The sequence below is a fragment of the Podarcis vaucheri genome (genome assembly GCF_965113315.1).
Source record: "Podarcis vaucheri genome assembly, chromosome: 9".
NCBI lineage: Eukaryota > Metazoa > Chordata > Lepidosauria > Squamata > Lacertidae > Podarcis > Podarcis vaucheri.
The window spans coordinates 57763672-57784173 of NC_138767.1; the positions used below are offsets into that span (position 1 = coordinate 57763672).

Sequence of the window (20502 nt, forward strand, 5' to 3'; positions counted from 1 at the left end):
TTAATGAAATAAAGTGCCCCCTCCCGCCTCACTGAATGACAAGTATTTCAACATATGTGAATTCACTTCTTCATCCTGCCATTTTCTAGTTGGGCTTGTTCCTCTGCCTAGTTCCTCCTCGACCCTTACAGAGTCTCTTATCTGGCAACCTTCTGAAACATCATTCTGAGACTTTTGTGTATTTCTAATGGTTTTGTGGCTTTTTTAAATGGAACCAAGTATGGAATCTCCCAGGGAGGGTAGCACACAAGGGCCAGGCTAAAAATTCAGCTTGCTGAATAATTCCCAGTACCTGCTGTTCAATATGTGGGTTTTGATCTGTGCCAATGCTACAATTCTGATTAAAGCTCAGGAAATTGGCAGACAAACACTGCTTTAAGAATTGCCTTCTAGGATGAGGCCAAAGGCACATCTAGTCCAAGACTCAGTTGTGAACAATAGCCAGTCAAATGCCTTTGGGAAGGCCACCAACAGGGTGTGATGGCAGTAGCCTACCCCTTTTAGTTATCTCCCATGCTGGTTCTTTGGCTTTAAGCAAGAATTTAGAAAGGTGCAGCTCTGCAGCCGTGTTTATGCACCACTGTCATCTCTCTGTATTACTTTGTACTTTGTACCCTTCTTTTGCCAGGCTGGTTTTTATTTGCTTTTAATTCTGTTGACACGTATCTTTACTAATTGTATCCTTTTAAAAATGCTTTGTATGTGCTAATCTAATACTTACTCTCCCTTTCCCTCCATTTCTCAGAGTTACATTCATGGAAGCAGCCAAGCACAATTCGTGGCAGAGTCTCATATTATACTGCTCCTGAGTATCCTTCAAATGTTGATGGATGGAACAAGGCAAGCTAAGCAGAGTCTGCTATTACATGAAATTGCACTGACAGTGAATATCACTGAGGTTTTGAACAGGTATTGCGTTCCCTGCCTATTTGCTATGTGATTAAGATGATGCCCAATAGTTTGGGGGGGGGGGTTATGCGTAGAGAAAGGTAGGTGTTTTTGTTGTATACTGCTAACTGGTTACCTGGTGCTGTGTTGCGTATTGTTTTCCCCTTGTAACAGAAACCAACTATGTTGTGTTAAACTATGGATCAGCTCAGGATGTCAGCAGTGATCATCAAGTGACAAGATAATCATTTTAATCTTTTGCTAAACTTGCTGTTATTGCAAGGGTAGGGAACCAGTTGCCCTCCAGATATTGTTGGATTGCAACTCTCATCATCCCCAACAATTTGGTGTCTAGTAACATCTGGAAAGCAAATAGATCTTCCTTTATCACAACAAAAGACTGTATTCCTAGTTGAAATGTGGAAGCAAGTCTCATTGGAAGCATATTTCCCCCACCCAACACACACGTGCCATTGTACATCTCTTAAGTACTCATACCTTCTCCACACAAATGAATGGGTGGATAATAATAATTAATAATAATTTATTATTTCTACCCTGCCCATCTGGCTGGATCACAAGGATAGGGTATATATAATCTACAAGCAGTGATCATTTTGTGCAGGGATTCTGTTCCTGTCCCCCACGCATGTCAGTAGAGCATGCATAAGCGTGCTCTGCCCCTCCCCTGTCTCACCCCCATTTCACCCCCAGTCTGCCTTCTTCCAGGTCCGAAAGGACCCGCACATCAGCGATCATGTGTCAATTGGATGGGCCTAAAATTGTCATTCCTTGTATATACCTGATTAGAAAAGAAAGTCTATATAAAATGGGATGGATGCGCCTAAGCGCAACACCAACTCCAGGCTCTAAGGGCCTAGACCCATTTGAACGAATCCTTCTCTTTTAATAGGTTCATCAGTCAGGTAATAAAGTTGGCTGTATGGTTATGCTCCCCAGTAGCAACAAACGTGGGGCAATGCTTTTTGGTGAAGAGAAGTCACTGTGGTGTTGACATCCACCTGTCTCGAGACACAGTGGAGTGTGTCTTTGGGGGTGAAGTCAAACAGCTGTGTTAGCAGCACCAACGTGACCTCCTCAGGGCAAAAGCCTGGGCAGTGTATATGGAGGTCCTGGGTCATCATATTACAGTTGCAGGAGATTTTAGAAGGAATTATATTACTTGTATTACAGAGTAATTATAACTGATTGTGTGTTCTGCCCAAGCTCCCATATTAACATATATCTACCGCAACGTTCCTAGTACCACTAGGAAAATCTGAGAGTTCCTAATGTTTTGCTGTCAAAACCTCCCCATTTTCACCATTAGTAGTATACATCAGAAATGCTACACAATTTGAGGACAGTATGGAAGATTTTTTTTTGGCCGGGGGGGGGGCGGTGGGTCCAGCAGATTCTGGTCCTCATACAGGATTCTCTCTGAGAACTATTTGCAGTATTCCCTGCTGTATTGGGGACTGTGCATGGAATATTCTCTGACTCACCAAAATGTATTTGGAGTCCATGGTTCTGTGGAACTATGGATGTGTTAAAGACAACTGTTGTTTTATGAAACTCCCTTGTGCGCTGTTGTTTGCACCCCATAGATTGGGCAGACAGGTGGTAATACTTCACAACTAGCAGTTCCGACTTCATACATTACCGTAAGTGGGAAATATTAGGGCGAGGGAATAGTTTCTGATCAGGAAGTGGCTTCCTTGCAGGGAAGTTTTTAATGTATGACATATTAGTGTATTTTTGGTATTTGTGGAAGCCGCCCAGAGTGGCTGGGGAAACCCAGCCAGATGGGTGGGGTACAAATAATTTATTATTATTATTATTATTATTATTATTATTATTATTATTATTATTATTTTCAATTAGCTTCCAACTTTTACCAGTGTTTCTAATTCAAATGCTTCTGTCTCTTTGGGTGGATAGAGGGTGGTCATCAAAGGACCCTTAAACAAATTTTCTATAGAGGAGAGTCCCAAGGGCTTCAGTGAACCCTGACTTTCAATAAATGTCATCAGGCTTACAGTAACATTCAAAGCCAAGTTGCCAAGGAACCTTTCTTTACTGGCCTGACACATCCTTCTCACGGCTTTCTAGTTTGAATAGAGGATTTAAACTAGCACGTCCCACAAGAGTTTTTGAAGGTTTTATTTCATGGCTCAGTACTGTCAACTGAAATTTGTGATGCAAAGAGGTTATGCAAGCAGTGTGAAGTCTTACATATGGATTTTTAACAGTTACGCTTGGAAGAGTTTGTTTCCATTATCCTTTATGTACCAGCAATAATTATTAGCTGCGCTGTTGTTTCTGTTTGTCTATTCAAAAATGTTTGCAGTAAAGAAGAAAGTAACAAAATATCAGTTTCCCCGATAATGCTGTTGAATTTCTCAGTGTTTTATGAAAAACGTATTGTTGAATTTTAAAATGCCTTTTGCCTTGTCTCCAGTGGGAGGAGTCATCCCTCTTGTACCAGACTGGCCCTGCCTATAACATAAGGTGGTTGGGGTCTACTTTGTTCTTTTTCAGCCTTTCTAATCAGCTTGTGGTTATTATAAATTTTTAATTTTAACTTTTGTTACTCAATTGTGTTTTGTTTCACTTTGCTTTCTTTTTTCTGTTTTGTTTTGTTTTTAATGTACCGCATTTTTCGCTCCATAAGACGCACCTTTTCCCTCCTAAAAAGTAAGGGGAAATGTGTGTGCGTCTTATGGAGCGAATGCAGGCGGGAAAAGCCCCCAAGAGCCACACACATGCTCCGAGCGCTCTTTAAAGAGCCACGCCTTGCGTGTGTGCGGCTCATTAAAGGGAGCGCTGAGCAGAGCCTGGGATGCATACAGGCTCTGCTCAGCACTCCCTTTAAATATTTTTTTTTCTTGCATTCCCCCTCTAAAAACTAGGTGCATCTTATGGCCAGGTGCGTCTTATGACATGAAAAATACAGTAAACTACTTTGAGGGCCCTCATTTGTTCCAAAAGGGGATAGAAAATGTTTAAGCAAAACTCCCTGTCCATAAATGGCTAGCACTGGGAGGGATTTTGGGGTGGCAGCCACAGGCAGGTGTGTACTGTTGAGCCAACAAATGTGAGCAGAAGCATTTCAGCTTTAGTTTTCTCTTCAACATGTTTGTGCACAGCGCTTCTCAGGTAGTGCAAGCTTACTTGTACGGTGCTATCCAGGCATGGTGCCGTAAGCTTACGGGGATTGCCCTCCCGCTTCTCCTGCCTTTTCCATCTAGCAGGTTTCTGTACAATATTGAGCATCATGCCTGTTTCATTTACGTCAAAGTAAATCCAGGGTAATTCTGTCAAAGTGTATTCATTTAGGCCTGTCTAAAGCTTGCTTAAGGGATAACAAGGCTCAATAAGTCAGCTTCCTATTGCACAGCAACATTTTGAAAAGCAAACTTGCCAAAATGTGGATTCTGTTCCCTGGAAAGGAATAGATGGGTTTCCACCCCATGGTTTCTTTTACATACAGTGCATCCGAGGACAGATTTTTTCAGGGGAAGAAACATTAATGCTGAACGCAGTTTGAGAATTGTTTTTAGATTTGGATCGCTTCTAATCTGTCATTATAACCGCAGTGTAGTGCCATTTTTCCTCAGCATCTGTTCTCATTTATCTTAAACTGGCAAAGCCCTGTTTTCCTTTCTAAGAGCAACAGTAGCTTGTTATCAGGTGCAATTGAGAATGAAGCTTTATGTACTGTAAACATATTTGTCACCCTCTCAGTTGGATGATCATTGCCTGAAGGTGCTGTATGTAATTTTCACAAATAATAGTTTGTGGTTTTAGGCAGACTTATATCAATATTTTGGCTGCCCTGAGTAGCTTCCTTTTGGAGGGGTGGTGCTTGGGTTTTTTTTTAGAAAGCCATCAATAAATCATCCCAGGAGCTGAGATGTTTTTGAGATAGACAGAACTATATGAAATAAAACAGAATGACTGTATAGAAACGACTGTTACATATTTGTTCCAGTACCAATATTCTTAGAAGCTCATCAAAGACCTTAGTTTGTGCAATCAACATATGTCATCATCTTTTCATCATTAAGTACCTGGATAAAGATGCATTGGTGGTTGGCTGAAAGACATTGTAGGAAAGAAAGAGGGGGAGGCATGTTGATATTCACGAAAGTAAGGACGAAAGCACATTTTTTCCCCTATCAGAATGCATTCAATTGTATTTCTAAACAGTGCATTTCAAAAATAACTCTTCACTTCAGGCATTGATCTGAAAACAATCATAGACACACATCATGCATTACATTAATTATTCTTCAACTCTGAGAATAATTAGACCATAGAACACAGATTCTCAAACAGAAGCTTCTTAGGATAATTACTTCACATTTCAACGGTAAACATACATTCTTCATGTCAGGAATGGGATAAAGAGACTTGTTTTGCTTCTGCTTTCGAGCTCTTGTTTAGATTGCCCATCCATATCTTGATATTACTCACATCCCTATTCCAGAGCTTTTTGAGACAAAATGGAAATCTTTCTGAACTCCACATACTTTTAAAGACAGAAAAACTGAAGAACCAAATTGACTATACTAATCCATTGACAACTACTAGTTGAAACGACTCACTTATTCCATAGAAGAAAAGTTCTTCGGACTATAGGTAGAGAAATCTCATGTTGAAATATTCCCACTTGGAAGAGAGAATGTTTTTTATAAATAGAAAACTAGTACACCGAGAAAAGAGTTCACCAAAAACAACCAAGATGCACAACAAAACACATTTTTAGTTTTTTGAGAGGAGTGTTTCAATATGTGCTCTCCCCCCCCCACAAATAACCTGTAACCAGTGTTAGAAACTCAGATACACAATTTAATTCCCAAATCGCACCTTAAACCTAGGTTGCAAATGTCTAGGCACCTTTTTTCTTCATTATTATCATCATCATCATCATAATTTCTATACCGCTTTATATTTTAAAGAAAACATCTCAAAGCAGTTTACAAACACATTAAAACATCAAATAAAACAATCCAGAATAAAACAAATTCAAGCTTCAAGGATAACATTTCTGATCCTTCTCTAAGTGACATTTTCTTTCCCTCTTTTTATCTACTTACTAAATTTTTATAGCTGCCCCATAGCAGAAATACTCTAGGATGCTGGGCAGTGTAGTGGTTAGAATGTCGGCCTGGGATCTGGGAGATCAGGATTCAAATCCCCACTTAGTTGTGAAACCTTGGGCCAATCACAGTCTCTTAACCTACCTCACAGGAATGTTGTAGGGATTAACTGAGGGGAGGGATGAACCATGTACTCCTGGGAGGAAAATGTGGGCTATAAGTGCAATGAATAAGCTCTTCTGCTTACCTGGTTAAGGAAGTTGGAGGGGCCAGCCAAATGGAGATGTCAGTTGCCAGAGATCTCCACAGGGTCACAATTAAACGTGTGCCAGTTGCAAAATGTAACAGTAAAAGGTAAAGGGACCCCTGACCATTAGGTCCAGTCGTGGCCGACTCTGGGGTTGCGGTGCTCAACTCGCTTTATTGGCTGAGGGAGCCGGCATACAGCTTCCGGGTCATGTGGCCAGCATGACCAAGCCGCTTCTGGCAAAACCAGAGCAGCACACGGAAACGCCGTTTACCTTCCCGCCGGAGCGGTACCAATTTATCTACTTGCACTTTGACGTGCTTTCGAATTGCTAGGTTGGCAGGAGCAGGGACTGAGCAACAGGCGCTCACCCCGTCGCAGGGATTCGAACCGCCAACCTTCTGATCGGCAAGCCCTAAGCTCAGTGGTTTAGACCACAGCACCACCCACGTCCCTTCCGCCTGGTAACAGTACCATCTAGCAAAACCTGCAACTGTCATTCTCCTGTTCTTGATTCAAACTTAAATACTTGGTCCTAAGTACAATAAATGGAGAAAGTCTGTTTTAAAACAAACATACATTTGGAGTTCACATTCGGAACATAATTTCCTCCCCTACTTGTCCTTGATATTTCAGCCTTCTCATTATTTGAATGTCTTAGCAAATGAAGGAAGGGAATGTTGTTGTTTTTTAATCCTCTTCTCTCATTCCCCACAACACATGCTTCGTGTGTCTCTCCCCCCCCACACACACACACCCTAGAAGTTAGATAACATTTCTTCCTACTGCCAAAAACCTGCATCTATTCTCCACACATTTTTTTACCCTAAGCTTTTCACAATGCTTGCTTAGGTTTTCTCGCACCAGAACGCTGAAGATTAGCAACTGTAATCTGTGCTGTTTTCATACTTGCGGTTGCAATAACATTCCACTTAATGCGGCTCAAGTAATAAATATTTTCTTTATCAAAAGACTTTTCCATTTAAGCAATGTATTTGCTTGTATAGCAAGTGATAAACCTGAAGGTCATTACTGTGGGGATTTACAATAACCTGCAGGGTTCCTCCTCCCCACTCCCCAATAATTCTTTTCTAAAATACAGTTAATGCAGATAAAATGTTGGTAACTAAGCTACGAAAACTATTTAGTTTACTAATGAGGTATTTTAAGGTCAGTTTTAACACAGAAGTGTCTTGCTGCATAGGCTGAACTTCAAGAGAGTCTGGGTATAAAAATTAGTAGCGTTGATAGCACTTAGCTAATATAAACTTTTTTAAAAAATAGTTCCCTGCCCTTGAGAAGCTTCCAGTGGGAGAGGTAATGGATAAAAGGAAGAAGGTAAGACTGATGAATGGAATTGTTGTTGTTGTTGTTGTTTAGTCGTTTAGTCGTGTCCGACTCTTCGTGACCCCATGGACCAGAGTACGCCAGGCACTTCTGTCCTCCACTGCCTCCCGCAGTTTGATCAAACTCATGCTAGTAGCTTCAAGAACACCATCCAACCATCTCATTCTCTGTCGTCCCCTTCTCCTTGTGCCCTCCATCTTTCCCAACATCAGGGTCTTTTCCAGGGAGTCTTCTCTTCTCATGAGGTGGCCAAAGTATTGGAGCCTCAGCTTCACGATCTGTCCTTCCAGTGAGCACTCAGGGCTGATTTCCTTCAGAATGGAGAGGTTTGATCTTCTTGCAGTCCATGGGACACTCAAGAGTCTCCTCCAGCACCATAATTCAAAAGCATCAATTCTTTGGCGATCAGCCATCTTTATGGTCCAGCTCTCACTTCCATACATCACTACTGGGAAAACCATGGCTTTTACTATACAGACCTTTGTTGGCAAGGTGATGTCTCTGCTTTTTAAGATGTTGTCTAGGTTTGCCATCGCCTTTCTCCCAAGGAGCAGGCGTCTTTTAATTTCATGACTGCTGTCACCATCTGCACTGATCATGGAGCCCAAGAAAGTAAAATCTCTCACTGCCTCCATTTCTTCCCCATCTATTTGCCAGGAGGTGATGGGCCCAGTGGCCATGATCTTCGTTTTTTTGATGTTGAGCTTCAGACCATATTTTGCGCTCTCCTCTTTCACCCTCATTAAAAGGTTCTTTAATTCCTCTTCACTTTCTGCCATCAAGGTTGTGTCATCTGCATATCTGAGGTTGTTGATATTTCTTCCGGCAATCTTAATTCCGGCTTGGGATTCATCCAGCCCAGCCTTTCGCATGATGAATTCTGCATATAAGTTAAATAAGCAGGGAGACAATATACAGCCTTGCCGTACTCCTTTCCCAATTTGGAACCAATCAGTTGTTCCATATCCAGTTCTAACTGTAGCTTCTTGTCCCACATAGAGATTTCTCAGGAGACAGATGAGGTGATCAGGCACTCCCATTTCTTTAAGAACTTGCCATAGTTTGCTGTGGTCAACACAGTCAAAGGCTTTTGCATAGTCAATGAAGCAGAAGTAGATGTCTTTCTGGAACTCTCTAGCTTTCTCCATAATCCAGCGCATGTTTGCAATTTGGTCTCTGGTTCCTCTGCCTCTTCTAAATCCAGCTTGCACTTCTGGGAGTTCTCGGTCCACATACTGCTTGAGCCTTCCTTGTAGAATTTTAAGCATAACCTTGCTAGCATGTGAAATGAGTGAAATTGTGCGGTAGTTGGAGCATTCTTTGGCACTGCCTTTCTTTGGGATTGGGATGTAGACTGATCTTCTCCAATCCTCTGGCCACTGCTGAGTTTTCCAAACTTGCTGGCATATTGAGTGTAGCACCTTAACAGCATCACCTTTTAAAATTTTAAACAGTTCAGCTGGAATACCATCACTTCCACTGGCCTTGTTATTTGCAGTGCTTTCTAAGGCCCATTTGACTTCACTCTCCAGGATGTCTGGCTCAAGGGTTTCTTGCCCACAGTAGTAGATATGATAGTCATCCGAACTGAATTCACCCATTCCCGTCCATTTTAGCTCACTGATGCCCAGGATGTCAATATTTATTCTTGCCATCTCATTTTTGACCACATCCAAAACTTACCCAGGTTCATGGTTCTTACATTCCAGGTTCCTATGCAATATTTTTCTTTACAGCATTGGACTTTCCTTTCGCTTCCATGCATATCCACAACTGAGCGTCCTTTCGGCTTTGGCCCAGCCACTTCATCAGCTCTGGATCTACTTGTACTTGTCCTCCGCTCTTCCCCAGTAGCATGTTGGACACCTTCCGACCTGAGGGGCTCATCTTCCAGCGTCATAACTTTTATATGCCTGTTGTCTTTGTCCATGGAGTTTTCTTGGCAGGGATACTGGAGTGGCTTGCCGGTTCCTACTCCAGGTGGATCACGTTTGGTCAAAACTCTCCACTATGACCTGTTCATCTTGGGTGCCCTGCTCGGCGTAGTTCATAGCTTCTCTGAGTTCTTCAAGCCCCTTCGCCATGGCAAAGCAGTGATCCATGAAGGGGGATGAATGGAATATCAGCCAGCAAACATATTGGCATGTTTGGCTAACATAAGGCAACATAAGCTGCCTTATAGCAAGTCAGTATTATCTAAACCAGTGTTTCTCAAACTTGGGTCTCCAGCTGTTTTTGGACTACAACTCCCATCATCCCTAGCTAGCAGGACCAATGGTCAGGGACGATGGGAATTGTAGTCCAAAACCAGCTGGAGACCCAAGTTTGGAAAACACTGAGACTGGCAGAAGATCTCCAAGTCCTCTAATCAGAGTCTCTCCCAGCTCTACCTGGTGATTCCCAAAGATTAAACCTGGGAATTTTTTCACCCAAAGCATGAGCTGTATCACTGAGCCACAGGCCTTCTCCAACTGAAAATGAGCCTAAGGCTTCACAAAGCTTAGTTCTGAAAGGGACTTGAAGGAAAAGAGAGTAGTATAGCTGTTCAAATGTTTTGAGGTGACCTTCTGTATATAAGAGTCAGGGAAAGTGGGCAGTCATTTTTGGGTGTGGCAGGATTGGAAGAATAAAGCTTATAGCTGGAGGAAAAAAGCAACCCCATAAGAATAGCCAAACCAAATAAGCAGCAGAATACGGAAAATAAATAAATAAAGGAAAAGGTACTGGGGGGATATGCTTTCTCCTTGGGTGACCATATACTTCCGTTTCCACTTCTCTGAAGTGTTGACTACAAAATATTTCTTTCTTCAGAGAACAAATCAATGTTTTCTCTCCTCTACTTCACATACTTGGGGATTTTTTTTTTTTACGTGTAATTGTAATCCGTGTCTCAACTTTTATTTTGGGTTCTCATTTTCAAGCTTTTCAAAACCTATTTTCTCCAACCCGTTTGATTGGCACCTTTCTAAGTAGCCCAGGTGTTATCTCACCGAAAGGGAAAGATCTGAAAATCAGTGGTCTATCATCCAGTCAGCTGTAGTTCCATCCTCTGCTTGTTGTAGCTGGACCCGGCTGAAATGGATTTTAAAATCTTTACCTTCACGGGTCTGATGGCTTTAGATAGAATATAAGTTCTCAGCTTCAGAGATCATCAGAAACAGTCAAGCTTCATAAGAGCTTATCTTGAGGGTGGTTCCTTTAGAAAAACAACAACATCCTTACGTTTACTGCTTAATATTTCAATTGGAATTATGTCTCCTGATTAGTTCTAAAGACAGGTGACAAAGGCCCTTGTTTTCAATAATTACACTTTTTTAAATGGTGTAGAAAATGACTGAATATCTGATTGTTCTACAAGTTGATGATGCATCTGGTCCAACTATGTCTGGAGAGCCACAGTTTTCTCAGCCCTGTCCTAAGTGATCTAGGGGCTATGGTAGTTCAAGCACCTAAAAAGTAAGTTATGTCGTATACAATGGTAGATGGATCTCTACAATGTCCCTGGGAACGTGTAGTTCAAATGTGATCAGTGTCAAAGCTGTTGAAGAAGTCAACAATATACTGTATTTTTTGCTCTATAAGGCTCACTTTTTCCCTTCTAAAAAGTAAGGGGAAATGTGTGTGCATCTTATGGAGTGAATGCAGGCTGCGCAGCTATCCCAGAAGCCAGAACAGCAAGAGGGATTGCTGCTTTCACTGCGCAGCAATCCCTCTTGCTGTTCTGGCTTCTGAGATTCAGAATATATTTTTTTTTCCTCCTCTAAAAACTAGGTGCGTCTTGTGGTCTGGTGCGTCTTATAGAGCGAAAAATACATGTTAAATATATGTTAATTTTTTTTTCTAAATCTGGTGCCCTACACACACACACACACACACACACACATGCATACACATTGTGCTGACTGCTCTTAAACTAAAACCATATGACAGTTCTGTGCAGTGTGTAGTTCATATGTAAGCTACTGCCGTGCCCAGCCTTTGACTTTTCAGTGCTCTGCAGCAAACCTCCTAACAATTTGCAGATCTGTGAGCTGAGTGCCTAGACAGGAGCCGCGGGTTGAGATAGATTGAACACATGAGTCAAGCCTAATTGTACTAGACTATCAGAGATTCAGAATTTGAAAGAAGAGCTCTAAAGCTAAGCAAACATTGCACGGGAACAAATTCGAATGACTAGTCCTGCAATATTTTAAGATGCAGCATTCAGGAAATTAAAAAGTGTGGTAGTCAAAAGTTGCAGAAAGTGCTCCAGTAGGTATTCAGACCTGATGCGTCTGGCTTATGACACAATACACCTCTTGATTAATGACCCGCAACTGTTTGTCTGAGTGCACTGGGAATAATATTTTTTTTTTGTATAAGAGGGTGCAGAAGAGGCCTCAATTATATAAGGCCTCTAGGTGGCTATTTCACAAGCCTCTAGGTGGCTGTTTCACAATGGTGTCCCAATTCTGTTGAATTACTAGGCAGAATATCTCTGTTGCAATTTCTAGCATTCAAGGACAATGCTACCCCCAACACTCGAATTCTAGCAGAGCATCAGTTGGGATGTGAACCACTTCTTGTCTTCTGCAGAAGGGAACATTTGGGTTGCATGTTGCTAGGGGATGGTGTATCTCCCATCTCCACTATGCTTAAAGCATATCACGTTAAGGAGACTCCGGCAGCATATGAAACCAGTTGTTTTATAGCTCGGGCTGTAAATATGCTCTCTACTCCCAGCTGGTCAGAGTGCCTTTTGTGCCTTTCTTGGCAGGTACTGGATGGTGCCAATCATGGTGAGAGAATAGACTGAGCAAACTGACAGCTGCCCTGTGGAGACCTAATTGACAGGTTCCTTCAGCCGCTGCTCTTAGCTTGCTTTTAAACATCAGAAAATGGCAGGAGCTTGAAGAGGCTTAGCCTGGAAGTTGCTACTGGCGCCTAACTCTTGACATGCTGCAGTGCCGCCACGCCACACTCCTCCCAAAGGATGCTGCTATCTCTTGAGCCAGTGCCAGCCACTGCTGAAAGGGGGGGATTATGCAACTATCAGGAGTCTCTGAGTGTAGGGAAGCTGGCAGCGTTCTCCGCCTCGTTGGCCACGCTTCCAGCCGCTGACCTCTTCCATGGTACCAGGGTTTGATAAATGTTGGTAATTATTACCCTATGAATAAATGGATTCAATAAATAATGACCTGGGTTAGATTCGAACCCATCGTGGAGCTTTAGATTTAGCCTAAAGCTCATCTTCTACAAATTAAATTGGGTACTTGAAGTGGCCAACTCTTAGTGAGCCAATGGCCTTTTATTTATTTATACGTTTGTAATTTATTTGCTCGGGATATCTCGGTTCAGATGTAGCATCTGGTTTTTCAGTGAGATTTTACTTTTTCAATTTTCCAGCTGAGTTGCCTGAAGGACAAGGAGGCCAAGTGTCTGCCCGTTTACATACAATGAATGAGCAACTCTGCCAGTTTTATTTTCCTGCCTTTTTAACTACATGGCCAGAAGTACCAATGCCCCTTGCATTGCTGAAGGTCATTTCCTTAAGTTTTTGATTTCAAATACAACAGTGACTGATAGCCAATGTGAGTCAATCATGCTCAGGGTAGGCCCGTTGAAATCAATAGGCCTAAGTAAATCTCACCATCTATCTGATTTAAGTACCGTAAGTACCTCTGGATCATAGCCTACCTTCCAACCCAAACTGAGGTTTCGGAAAGAAAGCAGCTATCTTTTAAGAACTGGCCCTCCCATTGCCCTGCCCATTTCTGGAAGCAGATATTAGAGGAGGAAAATCCTTCTGCAACTTCCTCCCCAGGTACTTACAGCTTCAAACAAAACATTGGTTCTGCGAGTGTTTTATTAATGGTCTAAAATTTGTCTTCTGTTTCCTGCAAGAGGACCAAAGTTTCTAAAGTTTAACGGGTGCATTAGAAATCTTCAGTGCATCAGTGCAGCTTCTTACAGGTTTTCAGATGTCCCCACCACTTCCCCAAACTCTTTGCTTTCATTTTTTAAAATGTCAACTAAGCGTCTACAAAGCAAGCAAGCAAAATGTTGGGTAACACTTTAAGCCAAATTTGGCAGATGCAAAGGTTCTTAGTCACTGTTGCTAAACAAACAGAAGGGAGGAATGTGAGACATTCCCTGCTGAAGAAATTTGTTCCCTTCCAACAGGAACAGCTTGCAGTGAGAAGTACAGGAACAAAGGGATTGGTGCCTTGTGTCTTTAATAGCTGAGTGGCTGGCATATATTAAGCAGGGTTAGCCTTTTCAAGTATGGAAATACAGTTGTGGGGAAAGCTTCACCTGCTGACTTCCTGCCGGCCTGTATTACTCGTGTATGGCATCTTATTTATTTTTAGTCCCTGCGCAGCCACTTGTAACATTCTGAATGCTGGGGGGAAATTGCTGAGGATGAAGTTTCAATCCAAGCTTCATTTGGATGAACTTTAACTGAAATAGTTTGGTTTGTAAAAGCATAAACTGGGACTAGTAAATTCCTTTTTGAACAGGATGAACTAGAACTAGTTCCTTTTCAAAATCAACTTTCCAAGCACTGCACCTGTCTAATGTCAGTAGTCAGGAAGTTCCAAGTATTTCCAAAATTCCTTCCTAAAAGTCCTGTTTTTTGTGATTGATTTAGTGCCGCAGCAGATTATCGGGTGGGTGTTGGGGGTAGCTCTCCATCCCTCTTTTAAAAACAAATAAAAGCCTGCAATGGTTAGTTGGTTGATTGATTTCAAAATGTTTTGAACTGACAAAAATGATCCCAATTATTAAAGTGGCAGGTTGTGGGTTTTTTTAAAAAAAAAATTAAAACTAAAGTAGCGCAACTTCTTACAAACATCGCAGATGGCATTGCTTCCCATGTGGGAAAGAAGGAAGTACGTTGCCTGACGATGATGCATGCTGCCACAGCACATGTCTATCATCTAGAATGATTATTGTTTTTCATTAGAACCGTTGCATTTTTTTTCTCATAGCAAAATCATGTGCATTTATTCATTTTGAATGGATACAATCAGCTAAGACTGCAGTCTGTGCATACCCCTGCCCAATCCAATACAGGGGCAATTCGGAGCCAACCCACTCCAGATGTGACCCCCCTCCAAACCAAATCAGGGGCCTTGCACAGTCTATAATTGGGATTTAAAACCCTGATTAAACATGCAGTCAGGAGGGAAGAAGAGGAAGAAGCATGCATACTTCCTTGCGTGTGTCTCTTTCTTCCTCCCTCTTCTTGCTGCCTGACTATACTCCCCTTTCAACAACTGCAGGTTCCCCTGGGTGTACCTGATGCAATCTAGGCCTGCCTCAACTCACTCTGGCTGATTGTGACTCTACAAACCACCCTGATTTGACTCAGAAGCTAGGATTTTGCTGGAGCCAGTTCATAGCTCTAATAAGAGAGAGAGAGAGAGAGAGAGAGAACACATTTAACCTGGCAATAAATCCCATTGATCTGAATCCAATTAATTTCTGAGTAGACAAATGTAGGATTGCACTTTAAGTGTGGGGAGACAGACCAATCTACATTCATGAAACCTGGAGGTTCCTGTGTGCCTTTCCAAACACTTAAGAGGATGTTGCCTGCTTGTATTTATATATACTGTATATATAAATGAGTACCTTATGAATTTTGAGTTTCACACAGTTATCTTTTTTACTATTCCCTGTCGACCTGTCAAGGAGACTAAATAAAATAAATATAGAGAACAAGTAACCCTGTCAATTTCCTGATACAAACTGGGAAGATAAGTAAAGATGATCTGCCAAAATCACTTCATGTTTGGTGGGGAGACGGGGGCAGAATGTGGACAGCACTGTGATTAGAGCCAAAGATACACACAGAGGAATTAGCATTGACAGCATTTGCTTTGTTATGAACAGCAGAATTTAGGTATTTTTTAAAAAAGTTTTGGTAATCCTCAGTGCTACAAGAACTCTTCTGTTTCATGTTTGCCCATGGCAGAAGCCCCAAGCTGGGCGATATTTTGGGGTTAGCATGGTAGAGATGATTTATTTTGAACTTTGTTCATGATCCAAACAGGCTTTGAACACTTTAAAACCCTGCTTGTTTTAATCAAAGAGAGTTAAGCACATGCACAACTCTCTCCCGTTGAAATTTATGGGGCTTCTTTGGGCAACCTGCATATATTTCGGCTGCCTATCATTCCACCTTTCACTCCTTCAGCTCCCCAGGCAATGAAACATCTTGGGCTGGTCTACAACTCCCACACAGAAAAGTGGCAAGAGATATTCAGAAGTGACAGCATAACTCGCTTCACCTTTCCATGCCACTCCCCCCCCCCCAAGCTCTCGGCAGTCTTAAGTTCACTAAACTAATTTAGACATGCTTTCTCCAGTGTCATTATTCATGGATGTTGTGTTCTTAACAGCTACAGACTCGTAAAAAGTTGCAGTACAAAACTCCTAAAGTCAAAAAGTGCACTTTAGTTAATATAAGGTGTTTACAGTGAGCGTGGTGCCCAGTGGATAATTTTCGTTTAGTTACTACAGATACTAACAAGGCTATTAAACAGAAAAAGAAAAGAGGCTAAATTCTAAAATGGTAGACCTTTTTTTTGGGGGGGGAGCTAGAAATGGATACAGCTCCCATGATACATCAATTGTATGTCGACTGCTTAGAACAGATGTTAATTACAGTAGTAACAGTTGCTGTTCACGGATACGTTTTCAAACAATTATGTGAATGGCTTAGGATTCTGGCAAATTAGTTAAAATTATTTTATCATTATGTGCTTGTTTGCATTTGTAAAAGCTAGCAATTAAGAGTCTAAAAATGGCTAGTGAGTGAAAACACTTGCCGCTGCAGTGATTTTACTCTGTTCTTGTGGCACATTAGACAGATACTATCCATCTTGCAAACATTGGTTGGGAAGCAGCATACTGTGTGCTATCTAAATGGCTTTAGTATGCATCAGTTAATCAGAGAATTAATGTAATTATTTTTATGCACCCTGTATCTGTCTCCTGGCGACATTCATTTTGTACTACCAGAATTGTTACATGGGTTTCCAGACATCTCATAGGTTTGCAGGCTTTACGATACTCACCTAATTTAACAAAGCACCATTAGTGTACTCGGATTCATTTAATGCTTTTGCTAGTCTAGTCCAACCAGTTACAGAAATCTAAAAGTAGGTAAGGGGAAAATAACTCTGAAAATGTGGAAGATACATAGAAATAATGACTAGTTAATGCATTTTCCTCTCTGAACAGCTCTGTGAACTTTTACAACCCATACACTGAATGTACTTAACCCTCTTTAAATCATAAAATTGATAACCCAAGTTTAAAGATGCATTGATTAGCTTTGTAAGACTTCCGCATTTCCATTGTTTCCTTGACAACAACGATATAGATGCTGCTATCACCATGGGAATGGTTCTTTTGAATGAAGCTGCTACCTCCAAAGGAGATGTTGGGAAAAGGAGAAGTAAGATGTTTAATGTGGTTGGCCGATTTATTGTTGCTGTTCAGAGATTCTGATTCAAGCTTGATTACTGCATTCCACGTGGAAGCTCACAGATTCTCATTCATCTTTCATGAGCACTTGCAAATGTGTTTATTCATTTGTGAACATATTGGTGTGCTTTTGTGAATAGGCTTTTTTCTTTCCTAATATTATTTAATGACATAGGCAGGTATCCAAAATAGCTGCTTGAGATATGTCTTTTCGACATCAGCTTGCTATATAGCATGAAAAATAGAAGTCTAAAACTTTGTTGCACCCCTTGAACTATCTGTGCAGTTCTTTGGATACTAGCCCTGTTTGTGTGTGTAAAAGTGATGATGTTACTAAATAGGAAAGATTGGGTAATAATAATAAAAAAGCATGTTTTCCAGATTGCTTTCTTCTGAGTTCCTGTTTAGGGCTGCAGTGAACATTCTTCTGTTGGGAATGTTCAGCTTTCAATAAATGGGAAGAGGCAAATTGGGAATTATTGTTATTATTATTATTTGTTCCTCACCCATCTGACTGGATTGCCTTGCCTCAGGCACTCTGGGTGGCTGAGCAAAATTCCAAGATGCATTGTGGGGGGAAATGGCAATAGGGGCTGCCTCACACCCATCCCAATTATGCCCATTGGAATGGTGTTCTGAATTAAGGCTATCTCATGACACCACATTGTTCCAAGGGGGCATTCTGGAGAAGAAATTGTGGTTGTCAGAAGGTGGCCACCAGGAGCAGCAGTGCTGCTGTCGCTACTTGTAGTAGTTCCTAAACAAAGGTAAGAAAATGTTGCTCTCGCTACCAGCTCATCCTTCCCAGTTTGTGAATAATCTCCACTCCTCCCTATCCTTAAAAGAAACAAAAACAAGTCCCTATGCATGCACACACATTTAAGCAAGAGTCTTACAGTCTTCAGTACTCATCAGTATATATGTAAAATATATATCTAACCAATGGGTGATACAAAACCCTAGTGAAGGTTCTGTATGCAAAAAGTGATGCTTAGAGCACTGAGCTTGTATCCTACATTTTCAATACCGTACAAAGTAAACTGATCTAGGTGGAAGAGAACGTGTTATGAAGAAAAAGTTCTGTTGTATTTCATTGGGCCCATGTCCTGCTTGTAGATGTATGATGTCATGTGTAGGACATGTGGGTGGGGCCAGAATTAGGTCCAGAAGCCCCCACTCCCCGGATAAAGCCTCTTATGACCCTCCAGTCTGAATCAGCCCTCAATGCCTGCAGTTGACTTCTAACATCCCATTCATGCAGCTGCTAATTCAGTGAATGACATTCTTCTAGTTTGGCCCTCAAGTGCATCTGAATTGGCTGAGTCAGCCAGCTCCTTTCAAGAAAAATTACATGGCATGTGGATGCGGTGATTTTGCCAACCTGTGGCAATAGATAATTAAGATGTACTATTTTTTCGCCTGCCAAAGGGTCTGACGTACACACCTAAAATGACGTTCCCTGAAATACATAATTCAAGTTTATTGCTTTCTCTAGCAAGCTCTGGGTACCCTGAGACGTTTTGTAGGTTGCCACCTTTAGTTCCTTTTTTCTTTTTAAACAACAATTTTCTTGTTATTTGTGATAACCAGAAAAGATAATCTCTTGGAATTCTGTTTTTTGTAAAAGGGTTACAATGTTACCTCAGATGATATAAGGATGATGCCTAGAGACATCCTAACTAACCTTGTATATTTCAATATATAAGTGTACCTAATATTGAATATATCAGCTTTTTTTATTTCCCCCCAGTTATATGCCTGGTAGGATTGGGTCTCGTCGTTTTCTTCTTCAGTTTCCTGTTGTCGATATTCCGCTCCAAGTACCATGGTTACCCATACAGGTAAGTCACACAAAAACCCTATCCACGCAGATCACCTTTATTCAGCCATCAGCCTGCTCCCAGCTTTCTACTTTGACATTAATGAATCCATGAACAGGTAAATTGTACTGTCATCTCTAGGGTTTATTTGGATTATCACTGCATAAGAACATAAGAAGAGCTTGCTGGATGAGGCCAATGGCCCGTCTAGTCCAAAATCCTGTTCTCATAGGGGCTGAACAACTGCCTGTAGGAAACCAGCAAGCAGGATTCAAACACAAGGGCACTTTCCCCTCCTGTGGTTTCCAGCAACTTCAAAACACACACTCACTGCATTTTGGTTTTGCAGGACAGTATTACAAGTCCCTGTAAACAGTAAAAAAAAAGTGGGAGTAAAGTGCTTTCTTGCAATGTGACATGCACTCTGGTGTATGAAACAAGGAATTGCTTAATCTGCAAAGAGGGAGCTTGTGTAGTAGCTGATGCCAGCTTGTATGAGGCTAAACTGAAGAAAGCAGTTTCATCTTGTTAGTCATACCACATGAAGAAGTCTTCCTGCTTGAAGATGCAACTGAAAAGGGGATTTCCAGGTAAACGTTGTATTCAGGTACCAAGCCCTGGCTTACAATGTTGCAAGGACATAGGATTTATTTTAAATATATTTTTTCTGCAAACTACACATTTTTTAAAGCATTTTGATAAGCTGAGAACTGCATTGCAGTATTCAGAGAAGTGTAAAATCTGATGGTATTGCTACAGTTCAATCTAAATATTAGTCTGGGAGGTATGGACTATGTTTTGGAGTTTGCAAATTACTGATGCCTCAGGTATCATGGGCTCTGCTCACGAAGCCATAGGTTTTCCAGGTGTGTTCTGGCCCTATGGTCCTTAAAGTATGTGAACAGTGATCAGTTGATGAATTCCGAACTGTACACACTGGGTAAAAATAATGCACCATACTTAGCTGAAAAGTGTAACTTTGCAACATCCTTTCCCGTATCTGGAAACCAGCTGTTTGCTTAGAATGCTGTCTCCATTCATAGAGGAAATTAGCTATAGCTTCTGAATAATAGAAAGCAGCATTGCACTATTACAGAAATGTTCTCCTGCAAGTTCCTGCAGAAATGTGCTCTCACCCAAGTTTTCCACAGCAGCAAACATTACCAGTATCAAAGAAAATGGAGCTGTCAGGTATTCCTTAGGAAATCAGAAAATTATAGTACAAAAAAGAGAGAAAATTATAGTACAACATAAAGAAATCCTGTTGCTCCTTAGTTTAATGCCACCTGAGGTATGGAGCATAGCACAGCTGAAAAAATAACAGGTTGGCTGTTTAAAAGTTTGCAAATACCACCAAATTCCATTAAGATTCTGTGCCTGCTACAACTGATGTTGGTGGCAAAATATAAATGCAGTATGAAAACTGTAGACAATTGCCATACTGTAAGTTCAGAGGACTTGAGTATGCATGTGGCATTCTGATGAATTCAAGTTGCAGACCAGTGCTTCTGTGTTAGGGCCAACATTCTCATCCCATTCATACTGATTTAGGGCCTTTTCAGGACAAAGCGAACTGTTGTGTAGGTTTAAGATGATTTACTATCTTAAAGCAAGTACA

General features: G+C 41.3%; 1 protein-coding gene across 1 annotated transcript in view; it reads left to right on the top strand.

Moving 5' to 3' along the window:
- TUSC3 (tumor suppressor candidate 3) overlaps positions 1-20502 on the top strand; it is a 137035-nt gene that overhangs the window by 100888 nt on the left and 15645 nt on the right. The window contains exons 7-9 of the mRNA XM_082238275.1: positions 746-809; positions 16961-17035; positions 18815-18905. Of these exons, the coding sequence (XP_082094401.1) occupies positions 746-809; positions 16961-17035; positions 18815-18905 (230 nt within the window). The remainder of the gene's footprint in view (positions 1-745; positions 810-16960; positions 17036-18814; positions 18906-20502) is intronic.